The 19,053-nt window shown below is 48.0% G+C and overlaps 1 protein-coding gene across 1 annotated transcript in view; it reads left to right on the top strand.

Annotated features, from left to right (window-relative positions):
- The window catches only part of MANBAL (mannosidase beta like), a 35,792-nt gene extending 17,032 nt beyond the window's left edge, over positions 1–18,760 (top strand). Inside the window, exons 2-3 of the mRNA XM_073555283.1 lie at positions 2,597–2,762; positions 17,899–18,760. Of these exons, the coding sequence (XP_073411384.1) occupies positions 2,597–2,762; positions 17,899–18,006 (274 nt within the window). The 3' untranslated portion in view covers positions 18,007–18,760. The remainder of the gene's footprint in view (positions 1–2,596; positions 2,763–17,898) is intronic.
- Positions 18,761–19,053: the final 293 nt, after the last annotated feature.

The following is a 19,053-nucleotide window of genomic DNA, read 5'->3' as shown; positions in this document are numbered from 1 at the left end:
CCCACAATGGTGACAGAAATAACTTAAATCTGACAAAAATAATAATCAAAACTCTGTGAAAATGAACAAATGAAAGTCAGACATTGCTTTTCAACCATGCTTCCACAGAATTTAAAAAAAAAAATAAAACTCATGAAATAGTCCTGGACTGAAATGATCGTAACCCTGAAAATAATGTTACAAAATGGACATGTTAAATCAAGGTGTGTCCACCAATTAGCATCACAGGTGTCTACAATCTTGGAATATGTGAGTGGGCCTGTATAGAGGGCTACAGATACTCACTGTGATGTTTGGTGACGTGTGTATCACACTCAACATGGACCAGAGGAAGCGAAGGAAAGAGTTGTCTCAGGAGATTAGAAAGAAAATTATAGACACACATATTAAAGGTCAAAGTGATAAGACCATCTCCAAGCAGTTTGATGTTCCTGTGACTACAGTTGCACATATTATTCAGAAATTTAAGCTCCATGGGACTGTAGCCAACCTCCCTGGACCTGGCCGCATGAGGAGAATTGATGACAAATCAAAGAGATGGATAATACGAATGGTAACAAGAGAGCCCAGAAAGACTTCTAAACAGATTAAAGGTGAACTTCAAGCTCAAGGAACATCAGTGTCTGATTGCACCATCTGACGTTGTATGAGCCAAAGTGGACTTCATGGGAGACGATCAAGGAGGACACCATTGTTGAAAAAGAAATCATAAAAAATCCAGACTGGAATTTGCCAAACTACATGTTTACAAGCTACAAAGCTTCTGGGAGAATGTCCTATGGACAGATGAGACAAAAATGGAACTTTTTGGCAAGGCACATCAGCTCTATGTTCACAGACTGATAAATGAAGCATATCAAGAAAAGAACACTGTCCCTACTGTGAAACATGGAGGAGGCTCTGTTATGTTCTGGGGCTCCTTTGCTGCATCTGGCACAGGGTGTCTAGAGTCTGTGCAGGGTACAATGAAATCTCAAAACTATCAAGGGATTCTAGAGAGAAATGTGCTGCCCAGTGTCAGAAAACTTGGACACAGTCACAGGTCATGGGTCTTGCAACAGGATAATGACCCAAAACACACAGCTAAAACACCCAAGAATGGCTAAGAGGAAAACATTGGACTATTCTGAAGTGGCCTTCTATGAGCCCTGACCTAAACCCTATTGTGCATCTTTGGAAAGAGCGGACACATGCCATCTGGAAAAGGCAACCTTTAAACACGAGACAACTGGAGCAGTTTGCTCCTGAGGAGTGGGCCAAAATACCTGTCGAGAGGTGCAGAAGTCTCATTGACAGTTACAGGAATCGTTTGATTGCAGTGACTGCCTCAAAAGGTTGTGCAGCAAAATATTAAGTTAAGGGTATCATCATTTCTGTCCAGGCCTATTTCATCAGTTTTATTTTTTTTTAATTCTGTGGAAGCATGGTTGAAAAGCAATGTCTGACTTTCATTTGTTCACTTTCATAGATTTTTGATTTATTACTTTTGTCAGATTCAAGTTATTTCTGTGACAATTGTGGGTTTTTTTGTCATTAAACGAGGGGTGCCAACAATTTTGACCACGTGTGATACATTGTACTTCTCTGCCGACTAAAATCTATGATACAGGTATGATTCTATAGGGGTTCCCTACGGACCTGTATAAGTGGTTGAATTAGTGTTTTGGGGTGACAGACCTTTTAAAAGGTTATTCCCACTACTGGCCTTCAAAACAAGACTCTGAAATGTTCAGAATGGAGTGGTGGCAACATATGTGTGCCACCGCTCCATTCATTGGCTACAGTACTAATGAATATAGACGATAGCGCTGCAGAATATGCAGGCAATAAATATTGAGAGTCAGCCATTGACAAACACTGTAGAAGGTCCAATCTCCAGGCTCAGGCCAGCAGGTCATATTTTACTAATTGGGTATTCACTCAATTTTGTAGGTTTTTTTGTTTGTACCATAATTATGACAAACTCGTGGCAAAAAAAGTAAAACAACCTGCAATTTTTCAAAAATTTTTGAGTGTTCAGTTGCAAAAAAAAGACATTGCACAACACCGTCTCATGTAAATATTACCTGATGGGTGAAGGTTTCCCATCATGGCAGATTCAGCTGAGGTGACAGTATCCTAACCGCAGGAGCGGCCAACTAGTGTTGAGCGAACGTGCTCGGATGAGGTGTTATCTGGGCATGCACCGGTGCCAACTGAGTGTTTTCAGCGTTTTGAATAATATGTTTGAGTTCCCGCAGCTGCATGTCTCGTGGCTGTTAGACATGCAGGGATTGTCTAACAAACACTCATCCCATACATGTGTTGGGGCTGTCGCACAGCCGTGAGACATACAGCTGCTGGGACTCAAACATATTTTTCGAGCACGCTGAAGACACTTGGTTAGCACATGAGCATTCTCAGATAACACCTTATCCGAGCACGTTCACCGATCACTAGTGCCAGTCTGCACCACGGCATCACCCTTTTCACCCTCACCTTGTATTTATCCTTCCATTTAGTAGAACTGTTCATGAATCAACAGTCATAGGAAGAATGCAGATATGTGTAAAATACGAAATCCATGGGTTTAACCTAGTGTTCTCCATGCTGTTAGGCGAACATCCAGTACAATGCCAGAACCTCTGGATCTCTCGCCGCCTGACATTCCAGAGCCGACCTTCCTAGAGACTTTACTTCGTTATGGACTCTTTTGTGGAGCAATTTTCCAGCTCATTTGCATTTTGGCAATTATATTCCCCGGGAGCAAGTCACAGGAAATGGTGAGTGACCTTAACAAATTGTTTGAATTGCACACTGCGCACAAAATCCCAAGTACTAGTCTGAAAAGGTGTGCTTGATTTAGGACCACATAGTGCAGAATGTGACCACATCCACCTATAATAACTGTATTAAGAAAAATCTGTCTTTACCATCTCCACAGACTAGTCTTCTTAAAGGGATATTCCCATGAATATGATTTAAAAAAAAACAGCCCACATATGCAAAATAAAGCATTCTATGGTTTTTTCCTACCACAAATTAGGACATCACTCAACAAAAGATTCCTGTCCGTTTTGCTGGTAGCACTTGCATGGCATCACATCTTAAGCTGGCCATACACATTAGATGGCTGTCGTTGAAAGATGCTTCGGCTGATCGTTTGGCTTGGCCGGCAGCCATCTCATCCGACTTTCATTCGGCTGAGTGCTCCTGTTTTCTCTTTGAGAAAGCTGTCGCCGGAGAAGTATGGCAAAGGCTTATTTCCAGGCAGGGCTGCCACCATGAATTTCAGGGCCCATGCTTGCAAAATGTTCGGGCCCTTTTGAGACTCTGCCCAGGCTCCACCCAGACCTGCCTCCACTCCTCGAACCTTCCACAGTCCCACCGCACACCCTTGGAAAACCACACGTGCACCACGTCCTTACCAGCCACACATTAAGTTCCCATCACGAGATGCCAGCAGCTTTTCTTTTGTCCAAAACATTTTTTTTAAACTAAACAGAAAGTGGCCGCGCTGAAAGTACTGTGTGAAAAAAATGCAGTGGAGCTGAGAGTGCAAAAGAAATCTAAATACAATTGTAGGCAGTCATGGGACAGAATGGTGGTACTCACTCACAAATGAATGCTGGCTGCCCGTGATGGTGGAACTCATGAAGCCACACGTGAGTCAAACATTGCAGGGAGCGTCCTCCCGTTTGCTCAAAAGGAAAAACACCAAACTCCCCTCTCTCATATAAGAGAGAGAATTATTGTGGGTATGTTTATATTTTGATATATTTATATATACACGTTTTTATATTATATATATTTCCATATACAATTTTTCTTGGGGGTTTTTATATCCCGTTTTTATATTCCATTTTTATGTCCGCTTTTAAATGTCTATTAAAGTATTGTTTTTATGTACTTGTATTAGTTTTTAACATACAGCCTGAGGGCACTTTGCTGTTAGTAACAGGGCATGTGTGCGGTATATTCTGCACAAGAGATGCGGGGGTATAAAGAGTGTTAACGGTAGTGCAAGTTGCAAGTTCCATACTTTTGAGGAAGGGGGACGGTTCCCCCGAAACGCGTCAGGATTGGCCCTTGCACATGTCCGTCTTGTACGGACCGGTGACGTCACCGTTCACGCCCTCCCACTCGTCACGCCACTGCTCGGCGGCGCCATCGGCCGCTTGCCGTCCCGTGGGGTGCGCTCTCCTGTGGGGAGTTTGGTGTTTTTCCTTTTGAGCAAACGGGAGGACGCTCCCTGCAATGTTTGACTCGCGTGTGGCTTCATGAGTTCCACCATCACGGGCAGCCAGCATTCATTTGAGTGAGTACCACCATTCTGTCCCATGACTGCCTACAATTGTATTTAGATTTCTTTTGCACTCTCAGCTCCACTGCATTTTTTTCACACAGTACTTTCAGCGCGGCCACTTTCTGTTTAGGTTTATTTTGTGGATTTTGGCGGCGGAGAGCACACTTTATCCGCCAGGTGTGCCAGCAGCTTTTAGAGTTTACTGTGTGTCTATCCCAGCGCCGGTGTGATTATTGTCATTTCATTTTTTTAAGCTGCCACCACGACTATGTAGACTGTTTTGACCAGGCCCTACTCTGTGTCTTCCCTGATCCCGCCCTATTTGTTTCCCCTATCCCGCCCCATCTGTCTCACCTGATCCTGCCTCATGATCCTGCACCATGTGTCTCCACCCTGCCTCATGTATCCCATTATGCTTCCCAATTTGCGTACATATTGCGGCTTGCTGCTTTCAATTATAAAAACAGACTTTCTCCTTACCTGGCCACTGTTCAGCGTCGTTGTTTCCTCCATCCTTTTAAAACGTGGATTTCCCGGCGTACGACCGTGACGCCATAAGCCGGCGAAATCCGCGCTGGCGTCAGCTGCCAGCCTGTGATTGTCTGGTGATTTTTAACTATTGCTGTGCGGGCCTGCACGGCAATAGGTTTTAATTGAACCAGCAGGATCCTCACGGTGCTCCATACGCCAGTAAGGACAGTATTTCCCTGATGGCGGCCCTGTTTCCAGGCGACAATGCGATTGGCAGTTCAAATTTGGACATGCCCAGTTGACATCTTTCCCGATGATCAGTTGGCTGGCGCTCCCATACATATTAGACTTTTGGCTGAACTCATTGATATCCGAGGGTTTGGCCAACATTAGTTTAACATGTTTAGGGGCCTTCACTCCGCTCCCTTATTGATCATATGAGCATTGCATTATGGGGAGCACTTAGTGTGTATTGCCTGTATTCTACATCCCTTGTGAGCTAATGAACAATGCAGCCATTGGGGAAAGTGTACAGACCATACCTTTCCTGCATTTATCTTCAGTCCAAGTAGTATACAGCCTATACAGACTCCCCAGGTGTCAGTGGGGTCAGAATTGCTGGCTTCATTATTCACTAGGTCAATAGTGATGTAAAGCACGACACTATACATTATCTATGCACTCTCCAGGGTGTCCGGCTAAAGAACTAGTGTGAACTACTTATTTGAACATCTGCTGTCAGCCCTCCTGACACCCTTTGAGGCGCATAGATAGTGGACATTGCCGGCACTTATCCTCTCCTTTTGATCCTATGAATAATGCAGCCTGTGCTCCTGACACCCTGGGGACAATGTATAGACTAATACAGTACATGACTTTATTAGAGGCAATTTATAGTCTATACACATTCCCCAGGGTTTCAGGACCCCTGGTTGCAGTGTTCACAATATCAAAAGGGATGATCCTGATCTATGTGTTTACTCCACATCCTATTAGGACCACTGTCAGGAAGCTTAGGAGGAGTTCATGTGAGAGACCTGCTGGCCATAACTGCATGCTTTGGCCATGGGCCTTCTATGCTCTACTGCTATTCGGGAGGCACATTATGGTCAGACAGTAATGACAAAATACACAGTACAAATTATACATTTTTTAAATACTCCTTTTAATGTAAAGCCAAGACCTGTATTATTATATAGGAGGGTATTGTATTCGTGGTAAAACACATTTTACATTTCCAATAACAGCTGCAGTAGTTATTCTGCTGGACGGCTGCAGTGATGGTGAGTTGCATGTGGACTGGTGGCCGGGTATGTGCGCTTCCACCTACTATAACTGTATAGGAAACACACATACATGTGGATGAGGAGAGGCTTGAATCCCCATAGCTGTTGCTGGGGCACATCAATTGGATAGTTCTCTGGCTAGGTAATACACTCACCCTATGCTGATCACTTTTTTTTTTTTTTACTCTGAAAATGGGGTAACATACGGATGTACACTACAGGAGTTCCCTAACCACACATTCCACCTTCTAGAGTACACCACCAATGTTTATCTATTGGAAATGGAGATTTGTTGTGTACATGCTGCTGAAAAATATGCGCGGATTTGCAGCGTTTTATATTCCGCAGCATGTCAATTCTTTTTGCGGATCTGCAGCGTTTCTGCACCCATTGTCTTCCATTGAGTCAGGCAAAACCGCAGGTTTAAAAAGATCTGCGATTTTGCTGCGGATGTGGGTGCGAGAAACGTTGCAGATAAAGAGGAGGAAGAGTGTGTGGGCGGAGATTGTGTGTGCGGAGAATGTGGGTGGGTATGTGTGCGGGTCTGTATGCAGGCAGGCATCGTTCAATGTGACTACTAGTCCCATTTGGCTATGCCTGCTACAGTGACAGCTAGCCGATGGGACAGTGGTAGTCCCATCATCAGGCTAGTGTGTTCAAGTGTCAAAAAACAAAACAAAAACACATACACACATAGAATACATACTTGCCATATAGCTAATCCCTGACGCCCTTGATCAGTTGTAAAAAAAAAAAATGAACATAATAAAGCAATAGTATACTCCTTGTTCCGATGTAATCCATGTAATAATAATTGTCCCTCGACGATCTCCCATGGAGAGCTGTCACATCGGCAGGGTGATACACTGCGGGAGGATGCCTGCAGTCATTGTATCACTCCGCCGTCAGAGGTCTCTGGAGTTCAGGCTGTCACTTGCGGCTCTGCTGTGTGGGAAAATTCTCACGCAGCAATGCCGTAAAGTGAGAGCATGCACTCAGGTAACCTCTTCAGTGATGTACTGCAGAAGCCATTATCTCCTGTCAGTGTGTCACTGGAGGCACTATAGAGCAGTCAAGTCTCCTGATGTGACTGCTCTAAAGGGGAGATCATCGTGGGACACTCGTTATTAAATGGATTATGTCAGAACAGGGAGTATACTGTTGGTTTATTTTTATTTTTTTACAGGTGATCGAGGGCGTCGCAGGAATTAGGCATACAATAAAGATGGGAAACTGTTTCATGTTTTTTGTTTTTTTTCATTAAAATACTTTATTCTGCCTGTGTTTTTTTTTTAAAACCCTTTACCAACTCTAGGATTAGTAATGGATAGGTATCTTATTGACACCTCTCCATTACTAACAGGGCTTGATGTCACCTTACAATACAAGGATGCCATCAACCCCCAAAATATTACCCCATATGCCACTGCTACACGGCAGTGGGAAAAGAGAGGCTAAGTGCCAGCTTTGGCGCACCTTAGAGATGCGCCATTTCTGGGGCGGCTGGGGGCAGATGTTTTCAGCCGGGGGGGGGGGGGCAATAACCATGGTCCCTTCCTAGGCTATGACTGTCTGCCTCCAGTCATCGTCTTCCCCTCTCTGGTTCTCTGGTGCTGAAAATTGCGCGGGAACCCAGACCATTTTTTCCCTTTTTTTAAAATTAAACATTGTTCGTTAATAAACATCAGCCTTGGTATTACATATCTATCTATATCTATCTATCTATTTCTGACTATATATCTATCTATCTATAGATCTATCTATAAATCTATCTGTGTGTGTAAACATTATTCTTCAATGGAGTTTGCAAAATAAGAGGTTGGACAAAGAAATTACATCACACCTTTTTTTTCTTTTTGTTAAATACTAGATCATTACTTAGCTTACAAAAACGCATCAAATCCGCATAAAAAAGCGCGTCAAAGCTGCGCGGATTTTTACCTGCCCTTTCTGGTAAGAGATGCAGATTCTGTGCAGAAAATTCCACAGGCAAATCTGTAACGTGTGCACATACCCTAAACCGGTCATGCTGGATGATGTTGCATGCAGGTTAGCATTCACCACATCTCCAGACTCTTTCATGTCTGTCACATATGCTCAGTGTGAACCTGCTCTCATCTCTGTAGAGAAAGGGAAGTCAATGGCAGACCCATTGTCTTTAGTGAATGCTATTCGGACTGTATACTGCTGGGCTGTGAGCACAGATCCCACTACAGGATGTTGGGTCCTGAAGCCACCCTCTGAAAATTTTGTCCGAGACGCACACCAGTTGCCCTCTAGAGGTTATTCTGTAGGGCAGTGGTCCCCAATCTTTTCTCCTTCGTCTCATTGGGGGACACAGAGACTGTGGGGTGTGTGCTTCTGCCGTCTGGAGGCCGACACTAAGTGTACAAAAAAAGAGTTAGCTCCTCCTCCGCCGCATACACCCTCGCCCCTAGGCCGGGCGTAACTCAGTTTTTTGCTTAGTGTCTGATGGAGGCACACGCAGTCTGGAGTTCCAGACTAGATTTTTTTTTTTTTTTTTTTTCTTTTTTCCCTTCCTTTTTTTCTATGAAGATAAGATAGGGGCGACGGATCCTATAGAGAGGATCCGATCTCCCCAAATCACCAACGGGCGACCACGTGTGAGTAACCCTCCACGTGTCCTCTCCCGCACCGAGGGACACATCTGGGACTTTTTTCCAGACATCTATTTTTTTAATGAAAGAGGGGCAACGCGTCCTGATTAGAGGACTCGGTTTCCCCACAACTTCATCAGGCGCGTGTGAGCAGCCAGTGGTCAGCCTCCACGTTGTTCCTCTCCTACAGCAGCAGTGTATGGAGGCCCCGTCCACCCCTTGGTTGTGAGTCCAGGGGGTTGAATCGGAGGCGCAGGTGAGAGCGGAGCGGGGGTTCCGGTACAGGGGAAGAGGCCGCGAGTAAAACCGACAGAGCCAGACCCCCCCCCACGGCGAGTGGTCCTGCTCACCTATTTAATATATGGGTCCGCTCCGGGAGCGCACCGCAAATTGGCGCTGGTGAGTAGCGGTAGCCAGGGCGTTGCACCCGGGCTCCGCACACCGCGTGTATCGGAGCGGGCCGCGGCCCCGCTGCAAGAGGAGCGCGAGTATCGCGCGAGGCCGCGCGCCGACTTCCGGTGGTAGCCGGAAGTCCCGCCCGCTGACTTCCGGTGGTAGCCGGAAGTCCCGCCCGCTGACGCGGCGGTGGCGGCGGTATGAGGCCCCTCCTTTGATGCGGAGACGTGCGATATAGGGCAGGAGGTCAGAGAAACGGCGGGCGCACAGATCCCGGAGAGACTTCCGCCCTAACACCTCGCATCCACGCAGGGGTACTGCAGACAGGAGCCGGTGGGTGAGTGTAACTCCGTGTGGAGAACCACGCTGCTTGTCAAGGAAGAGGTTACCCTCCTCCTCCTTCTACTCTGCCTTCAGCCTGTGCAAGTATGTCTGCCAAAGGGAAAGCTCACTCTTTCCTTTACGCGGTTTGCGTCTCCTGTGGGGTCAGGCTGCCAAAGGCACAGGCGGGTAAATATTGTGAAGCCTGTGAGTCGGAGCGCGCCCAGGAGCCCCCCACTGTTTCTGAACCCAGGGGTCAGGACCCCCCGGAATGGGCGGTGTCCTTATCGCAGTCTATGCTGTCCCTTACAAGGGCAATTGAATCCCTTCAGGGCCCGGGCAGGAACAGGGAGGGGGGTCTGCCAGCGGAAGAGAGCTCGTCCTCGTCTCAGGACCCTCCAACCATTAGAGGTCGCTCCAGTACCAGGCAAGCTCATATCAAGAGGGTTCGTTCCCCGTCGGCCGGACCCTCCGGGGCTTCGGCGGCGGGTATTAGGGCATCCCGTTCCCCGTCACTAAGCTCTGGGAGCGATCAGGATGAAGGAGAGGAGGAAGAGGCCTGGAATCTAGAGAGTCTGGGGTTCCAGGATTCGGTGGACAGTCTCATTGAGGCAGTCAACCAGACATTAGAGATCGAGGACGATTTGCCCACAGCCTCAGGTCACAAGGTCTCTTTTAAGAAATCCAGGCGACCACATAGAAGATTTGCCACGCATCCGGAGTTTGAGGAGCTAGTCCAGAAACATAGAGATCACCCGGATAAGCGTTTTGCAATGCAAAAGGCGCTGCAGGCAAAGTATCCGTTTCCTCCTGAGCTCCATAAGGCTTGGGTAGAGTCGCCAGTAGTGGATCCTCCGGTGTCACGTTTAGCATCAAGATCGCTATTGTCGATACCCAGTGTTTCCTCTATAAAGGACCCAACTGATCGCCTCATGGACGGGCTTGCCCGCTCGGTATATGAGGCAGCAGGGTCGGCTCTGGCCCCCTCCTTTGCGGCGACTTGGGTGGCTAAGGCCATGGTTTCGTGGGGGGACGCTCTGTATAAGGCCCTCCAGGACAGGGATCTCCCCGCGGAGGTCTTAGAGGTGGCAAATCAGATGTCAGGAGCAAGTGATTATCTTGTCAGCGCCTCACTGGACGCGGCCGAGTGTTCGGCGGTGGCGGCGGCAAATGCGATCGCCATTAGGCGTGCATTATGGCTGAGACTGTGGAAAGCGGATTCTATCTCTAAAAAATCCTTAACCTCATTGCCGTTTCAGGGCAATCGACTGTTCGGTGAGAAGCTGGATAGGCTTATCTCAGAAGCCACAGGGGGGAAGAGTAGTTTCCTTCCGCAGCAGAGAAGTCGCCCGGCATTCAGGCAAACGCAAAGGCGTTTTCGACCCTTTCGTAGCCCCTGGGGGGGGACTTCGGCCAGGGCATACTCCTCCGCAAACGATGGCCAGAGTAGGGAAAGACAAGTCTCTTACAGGGCCAATCCGCTGGGTAGAGGCCGAGGCCATTTACCCAGAGCGAAGGGGGCCAAGCCCCAAAAACCTCCAGCTAAATGACTGGAGGCACTCCGTACCTACGGACGACAGAGTGGGCGGACGCCTACTAAGGTTCAGCCACGTTTGGGTCGCAGTGACACGCGACGCTTGGGTGGCAGAACTTGTATCGTCCGGGTACAAGATAGAGTTTGTCGGACGGCCACCTCAGCGATTCTTCCGTTCGCGACTTTCCATAACAGATTCGCAGGCGAAGAGTTTGTTACAGGCTGTAGCGTCGCTACAGCACAAAGGGGTCATCGCCCCAGTGCCGCAGAGCGAAGAGTCGCAGGGGTTTTACTCCAATCTTTTTTCGGTCCCCAAAAAAGACGGGACTGTGAGGCCGGTTCTGGATCTAAAGATCCTAAACAGATTCATCAGGGTCAGGCGATTCCGGATGGAATCCCTCCGCTCGGTCATTGCAGCCATGGATCCAGGGGAATTCCTGGCCTCAATCGATGTGCAGGATGCATATCTGCATGTTCCGATATTCCCCCCACACCAGAGGTTCCTGCGATTTGCGATCGGAGGACGTCACTTCCAATTCGTGGCTCTGCCCTTCGGTCTGGCCACTGCCCCCAGAGTCTTTACAAAGATAATGGCGGTGGTTATGGCCATCCTGCATGCACGGGGCATAACGGTGTTACCTTACCTGGACGACCTTTTGGTAAAGGGGCCGTCGTTTCAGGAGTGCCAGGACAATGTCAGTATTACTCTGGATACCCTGGCCCGTCTGGGCTGTCTGATCAATTGGAGCAAGTTGTCCTTGGTTCCAGCCCAAAAAATTGTGTTCCTAGGCATGATTTTCGACACCTCCCGGGGGCTGGTGATCCTCCCTCAGGACAAGGCGCAAAAAATCAAGCAAGGGATACGGAACCTTCTACAGCCGGGCTCCAGGTCCATCCGGTATGGCATGAGTGTTTTGGGCAGAATGGTGGCGGCAATAGAAGCAATCCCGTTTGCCCAGTTCCATCTCCGTCCGCTTCAGCATGCGCTCTTGACAGCATGGGACCGGAGGCTGCTGTCTCTCAGTCATCGGTGCAAGTTGTCTCCGCTGGTACGGAGTTCTCTCCGGTGGTGGTCTCGCGACTCGTCTCTGGTCCAGGGGAAACCCTTTCCCCCGGAACAATGGTTGGTGGTGACGACCGATGCAAGCCTGCAAGGTTGGGGAGCAGTTTTCCAGAGTCACATAGCCCAGGGGCGGTGGTCCGTTCAGGAGATAGTTCTCCCGATCAACATTCTGGAGATACGGGCAATACGATTGGCCCTACAACATTTCCAGTGTTTCCTGAGACACCAGCCGGTGCGCATCCAGACGGACAATGCTACAGCAGTAGCATATGTCAACCATCAAGGGGGCACGCGCAGCCAGGCAGCCATGCGCGAGGTCGGACTGGTACTACGTTGGGCGGAGAAGAACCGCGTGGTAATTTCAGCGGTGCACATCCCAGGAGTCGAAAACTGGGCGGCAGATTTTCTCAGCCGACAGGGGGTCGCGGCAGGGGAATGGTCCCTGCACCCCGAGGTCTTTCAGCAGATCTGCCAACGGTGGGGGACACCAGACGTGGACCTTATGGCATCCAGAGAGAATGCCAAAGTACTAAGGTTTGTTGCTCGATCCCTCGATCCGCAGGCAATCGCAGCAGACGCGCTGGTGCTCCCGTGGAGCCAGTTTCGTCTCCCGTACTTGTTCCCCCCGCTGCCGCTGCTTCCAAGAGTTATCAGGAAAATAAGGAGAGAGAAGGTTCCAGCAATTCTGCTGGCCCCGGACTGGCCCCGGCGGGCCTGGTACGCAGATCTGGTCCAACTAGTGGTGGACGTACCCTGGCGTCTTCCAGATCGGCCGGACTTACTGTCCCAAGGGCCGATCTGCCATCCGAACTTAGGGGCCCTGTGTTTGACGGCGTGGCCATTGAATCTTGGCTGTTAACACAGGCAGGATTCAGACGCGATGTGGCGGCCACGATGGTGAGTGCCCGAATGCCTTCCTCGGCGAGGGTGTATCATCGAACTTGGGAAGTTTTCTTCCGTTGGTGTAGGGATCGTGAAGTGGCTCCTCTGGTTTTTTCGATCCCCAACGTACTGGCTTTTCTACAGGCAGGGCTGGACGCAGGGTTGGCCCCGAGTTCCCTCAGAACGCAAATCTCGGCCCTGTCGGTACTTTTCCAACGAAAAGTCGCTTCCGTCTGGCAGGTTAGGACGTTTATGCAAGGGGTCGCACATTTAGTACCCCCCTATAAGGCGCCGACGGAATCATGGGACCTGAACTTGGTGCTCAGAGCCCTTCAGGAGGCCCCTTTCGAACCATTGCAAGAGGTATCCTTGCCTTACCTGTCCAGAAAGGTCGTTTTTCTAGTAGCCATAACGTCTATTAGGCGGGTTTCGGAATTGGCGGCCTTATCTTGTAAACCACCGTTCCTAACCTTTTATAAGGATAAGGTAGTTTTAAGGCCAGCTCCCCCCTTCTTGCCGAAGGTTGTGTCTGCATTTCATATCAACGAGGACATCGTCTTACCTTCATTTTGCCCGGCACCGGTGCACAGGGTAGAGAAGGCTTTGCACACCCTGGATCTGGTAAGAGCTCTTAGGAGGTATGTGACAAGGACGGCGCCATTCCGCCAGACAGATTCTCTATTCGTGGTTCCAGAGGGACGGCGGAAGGGGCTCGCTGCGTCCAGAGCGACTTTGGCCAGATGGGTTCGCCTGACGGTCCAAGAAGCTTATCAAATCAGTGGCACGCCGGTTCCGGCAGGGATCAAGGCTCACTCGGCACGGGCAGTGGGTGCCTCATGGGCACTACGACACCAGGCTTCAGCGGAGCAGGTATGCAAAGCAGCTACCTGGTCCAGTTTACATACGTTTGTCAAACATTATAACGTACATACCCAGGCATCCTCGGATGCAAGCCTGGGAAGAAAGATTCTCCAGGCAGCAGTTGCGCACCTCTAATCAGGGGCGCAAATTAGCATGGATTGGGTGAGCTAAGATCCCGCCCAGAGGACTGCTTTAGGACGTCCCACAGTCTCTGTGTCCCCCAATGAGACGAAGGAGAAACATGGATTTTTGTGAGTACTCACCGTAAAATCCTTTTCTCCGAGACGCTCATTGGGGGACACAGCACCCACCCTATCAGCCAGTTGGCATTTACTTATTTTGAGTTTTACAATTCCTTGTACAAGGTTTAGGGTGGCCCCCTTTTTCAGACATATAGTTTCTTGCCTGAGTTTAAGGCGCGTTCTCCTACTGCTTATGCACTAAACTGAGTTACGCCCGGCCTAGGGGCGAGGGTGTATGCGGCGGAGGAGGAGCTAACTCTTTTTTTGTACACTTAGTGTCGGCCTCCAGACGGCAGAAGCACACACCCCACAGTCTCTGTGTCCCCCAATGAGCGTCTCGGAGAAAAGGATTTTACGGTGAGTACTCACAAAAATCCATGTTTTTTCACCAGGGACCGGCTTCAAGCAAGACCCTTCTTCCATGGCAGGGCGGGGATGGAGGTGTGGCAGGGGCGGTGCTTTGGTCATAAGGGGGCAGGGCTATGGTTGGGGTTGTAGTTTAGTAGTGCATACTTATCATTTAATTATAACATTTATAATGTGAATGTGACTCAACTCACCATAGGTTTTGAATGAGTTTGAGCACCGGGCTTGTTTCCCTGTATCAGTGGGAGCACTGGGCTTGTTTTCCTGCAACAAGACGATCCCATCTAGGGGTGATGGGAGACAGCGACACCCTTGTATGCATGCCTCCGCTCCCACCCTTGTATGCATGCCTCCGCTCCCACCCTTGTATGCATGCCTCCGCTCCCACCCTTGTATGCATGCCTCCGCTCCCACCCTTGTATGCATGGCTCCGCTCCCACCCTTGTATGCATGGCTCCGCTCCCACCCTTGTATGCATGGCTCCGCTCCCACCCTTGTGTGCATGGCTCTCCTCCCACCCTTGTGTGCATGGCTCTCCTCCCACCCTTGTGTGCATGGCTCCGCTCCCTCCCTTGTGTGCATGGCTCCGCTCCCACCCTTGTGTGCATGGCTTCGCTCCCACCCTTGTGTGCATGGCTTCGCTCCCACCCTTGTGTGCATGGCTCCGCTCCCACCCTTGTGTGCATGGCTCCGCTCCCACCCTTGTGTGCATGGCTCCGCTCCCCCATCCTCCCCCATCATACTTACCTTCACACCGTCGCTAAAACTTCCCTGCATCTCTATCCTGGCGCGTCAGCTTCTTCCAGGGCGGAGCGGTCACGTAGTACCACTCATTAAGGTCATGAATATGGACGCCACGCCTAAGGGAGTGGAGTCGCGTCCATATTCATGACCTTAATAAGCGGTACTACGTGACCGCTCAGCCCTGGATGAAGCTGCCGTGCCTGACAGGGATGCAGGAACTGAGGTTGAATATGGATGTCTTCGGGAAGCCGGCGGTTGCAGCTGTCACTACAGTGCTACAGCCGCCAGCTCCCCTTGTGTCCAGCATTCTGAGCCGTGGCTCCGTGGACCGGCAACAGAACTGCAACGGCCCGGTCCTGGGCCGCGGACCGGTGGTTGGGGACCCCTGCTGTTAGGGCCATCACACAGAGGAGCAGATACCAGTCCTGTTGCTGGCACCATGCTTTTCGATTTCCTTCTCCAGATCTCCTTGTGTCCTGCTCCAGACACTACTGGGAGCTAAACTTTCTAGCACATATGGATGTGGCATAGAGGGGGAGCTGTGCTAACCATGCCAAATGAATGGGCTTCAGGTACTGCCTCAGGCTACCAATAGTAACAAGGACTCTAGCAAAACCAAAAAGGAATCAATCAGGAAGGATAAGGAGAGTGTAATTGGCCTGAGGCCACCACCTGCAAATCCATTCATTTTTTGGCCATTGACTCTCTAGTGTTCCTGTTGTCTCTTTAATGTACAGCAAAACAGGTGCAATTTCTTCTCATTCACTTCTGTTTTCTAACTTGACAGATTGATATCCCTGAAATTTTATTGAGATGCAATGTTAGGCTGGAGTCACACACAACCATTAAAAAATCGGTCCGATTATTACGGTACGAAATCGCACAAAGGTTTCTTGTCCAGAGATCCGTCTGTCATCCGAATTTCTGGCGATGAACCGATTTTTTTCGCATCTAAGCATCCGTTTGACATACAGTACTAATGCCTGATGCTCTTTCCTGTTGACCTGGAGAAGTCTTGCGATTTTATTGCAAGTCACACGTGTGGTCCGTTTGTAATCCGATTTTTTTATCGCCTCCATAGACTTGCATTGGCGAGTCCGATCCGAAAATCGGTGACAATCGTAGCATGATGCGATTTGTCTCTGTCCGAGGAAATGTTCCGAAAGAAAATCGGATGATGGGAGCTGCCCCATAGAATAACATTGGGACGAATGCAATGCGATTTTTTATCGCATTGCATTCGTCCGATTTTTTCGCTAGTGTGACTCCGGCCATACTGTGATCTGCAACTCTTCTCTTAAAGGGTGTAATACTATTGTAGGAACTCGAGGATTCTGATAGCGTGGGGCAATGATCAGACAGAAGCGGGTTACTTTAGTGCAAATAGTGTATTTTATAACAGCAGTGACACCCAAAAACAATATGCTGATAACCTGAAATGAGACAAGTCCTAAAGCTATATAGCCATTCAGTACAGTTCCTAAGACAGAGTCCTCATAAACATGTGATCCAAGGTGAGTGTAACACTCAGGTGATGTGGCGCAGTTCACAACGTAGTGATGCAGAGAGTCCAATCAGGTATGTAACAAGCACAGGGAAGTCCAGAACAAGTCTATAGGTAAATCCCAGACGCAGCAAGAGCACAGGACAGTCCAAAAGCTGATTTACAAGCTGATCCCAGGAGTGGCGTGAACACAGGTGAGTCCAGGAACAGGTTCACATTAAAGCATACGGTTGGTGACAGTTCCGACTGCTCTCATTGGGGAAGAGTGAAGGGTTAAGAACCACACATAGTTCAGGAACACAGTTCTTACCAGATACCGTGAACCAAGGGTTAAGTTCCAAAGATGAGTGCAGCTTTCCTACAGAGAACAGGGAATGTCCAGAGCCACAGCAGAAGCACACTAAGAAACAAACAGCACAGCTGCAGGAAGCAGAATACTCCAGCAAGGAAGGCAGCACCTGAGCCGGGTTTTATACACATGAACAGGAAGTAGGGCACACAAGAACAGCAACCTCCATCTTAACAAAGGGCAAATTCATTCACAAGGTGATTTAGAAAACCCGGAATACTGACAAAGGGGTTGTCCACTACCTTTTATCGATGCAAGATTTAGAAAAATATGCTCACCAATACCAGTTTAATATATTGGATTTATAAAAAAAATATGAATCCTTTATTTAATCTTCATTAAAATTCCATCTGTGTGTCAGGGAAAAGCAGTAACAAGTGATTCCTTTCGGCCGTTATTTGTATTTTTATGTAAATTCATCAGCACTTATTATTATTTTCACAAGCTATTAATATCCGGTCGGTGGGAGTGCGACACCCGGCAGCCCTGCCGATCAGCTGATACACTAGTATCGGCAGCCAGACGTTCTCAGATACTGCTGGAACACAATGGCGCCATCATTTCTATAGCGGCCGCTACCGGCTCCTGCAGACCCACTTCCTGTTTTATTGATTATGGGGTAGATCTGCAGTACCCAGCCACGTCCACTATAGTTTTACTAGAACTGCCGAGGGTCGCACCTCAATCAATCAGATATCGATGGCCTATCCTAGGGCTAGGCCATTTAATAAAAAATACATTTTTTGGAGCAGTGTGTATTGGAACCACAAAAGTTCAGCTGGACAGCAGCTTACAGGACATAGAAATACTGGCGGACTTTGCACATAAAAATCATTTGTGGCCTACATCTATTTATTAGGTTACAAACCACCTCTGGCAGCATAACATTATGAGGTTCATTTCAGTGTTCTTCGTGTTTGGTAGACATAGATCTGCCTACGTCTTATTAATATTTGGTATTTTGTCGATTACGCAGGATACCGAGACTTCAGAAGCAAAAATCACAGAAGTGGTGAAAAAACCCAAGACGGTACCGGTGACTGCAGGGAAAAAGCAAAAGAAGGAGACAAAGAAAAAGCGATGAATGAGAAGAAAAGAGAAAACCTTTTTTGTAAAAAAAATTTCGTTGCCTGGACTGATCATTCACACTATCTTTATTCCTATAACAACACTTATAGTTTTTCATAGTGTTATTATAGGGACATTAAGCGGATTCTTATCCCCATTCCCATAGGTGTACACTAAGGGGCATGATGGATACTCCTGACATCATTTACACTACAGATCGCTGTGAAATTCTTGGTATATGTGTCTCTAATAATTACTTTTTCTACTTTTGTAGGAACTGTATAGATTCCAGGTGCAATAGGACCCCTCCCTGCAAGTGTTACTTACCTGGTATGGCTCTGTCCCAATTCCATGCATTGGTTTCTGTGTCCTTCTTTCAGATCACTTTGTAAAGCTGCAACTCACAGAATGTGGTGACGACTTGCAAGAGTTGTAGCTTTGCAATAATTGGACAGTCTCAGGCTGGAAGACGCTGCTCCAGATCAAGTTAGGCAGTGTCGCCTCGTTCTTTCCCCGCCATCTGTTTAGGGTGATAATGCCATCAAAAAACAAACGTGCGTGACATCTGCCTTATAGAAAACATGCAAGGAAACCAAAAATCTTCATAGGCTTCCATGTAAGCGTTAATTATTTAATCTTATTTTAGCTAAAATATATACCGATGTACATGTATAAAGATGTCCTTATAGATCGCAACATTTCAATTCCTCAGCATTTTTTTTATATAGATAACTTGGTAATTGTGAACAATAAATATGTATTTGGGTTTTTTTCATTGTCTTTTCTTTTTTCACTTGTGTAGTTCAGTCTCTGATCCATACTGCTATTGTGAGACACATCTCGTTTCATAAAAAGAGCAGTCGTAAGGTCTGGTGATTATTACTGCAGTGTATATGATGTTGTTACTTCATACTTACTAGACTAATATATTCCATCTCTTTTAGCCCCTTAACCCCCAAAGGTATTTTCATTTTTGCGTTTTCGTTTTTTGATTATTCCCAGAGCCATAACTTTTTTTATTTTTCTGTCAATATGGCCGTGTGTGGGCTTGTTTTTTGTAGGA

The sequence above is a fragment of the Dendrobates tinctorius genome, unplaced genomic scaffold (assembly GCF_039654945.1).
Source record: "Dendrobates tinctorius isolate UK_male_01 unplaced genomic scaffold, ASM3965494v1 ptg000223l, whole genome shotgun sequence".
In the NCBI taxonomy this organism is placed as follows: domain Eukaryota; kingdom Metazoa; phylum Chordata; class Amphibia; order Anura; family Dendrobatidae; genus Dendrobates; species Dendrobates tinctorius.
This window is presented reverse-complemented; position numbering and strand designations above follow the sequence as displayed.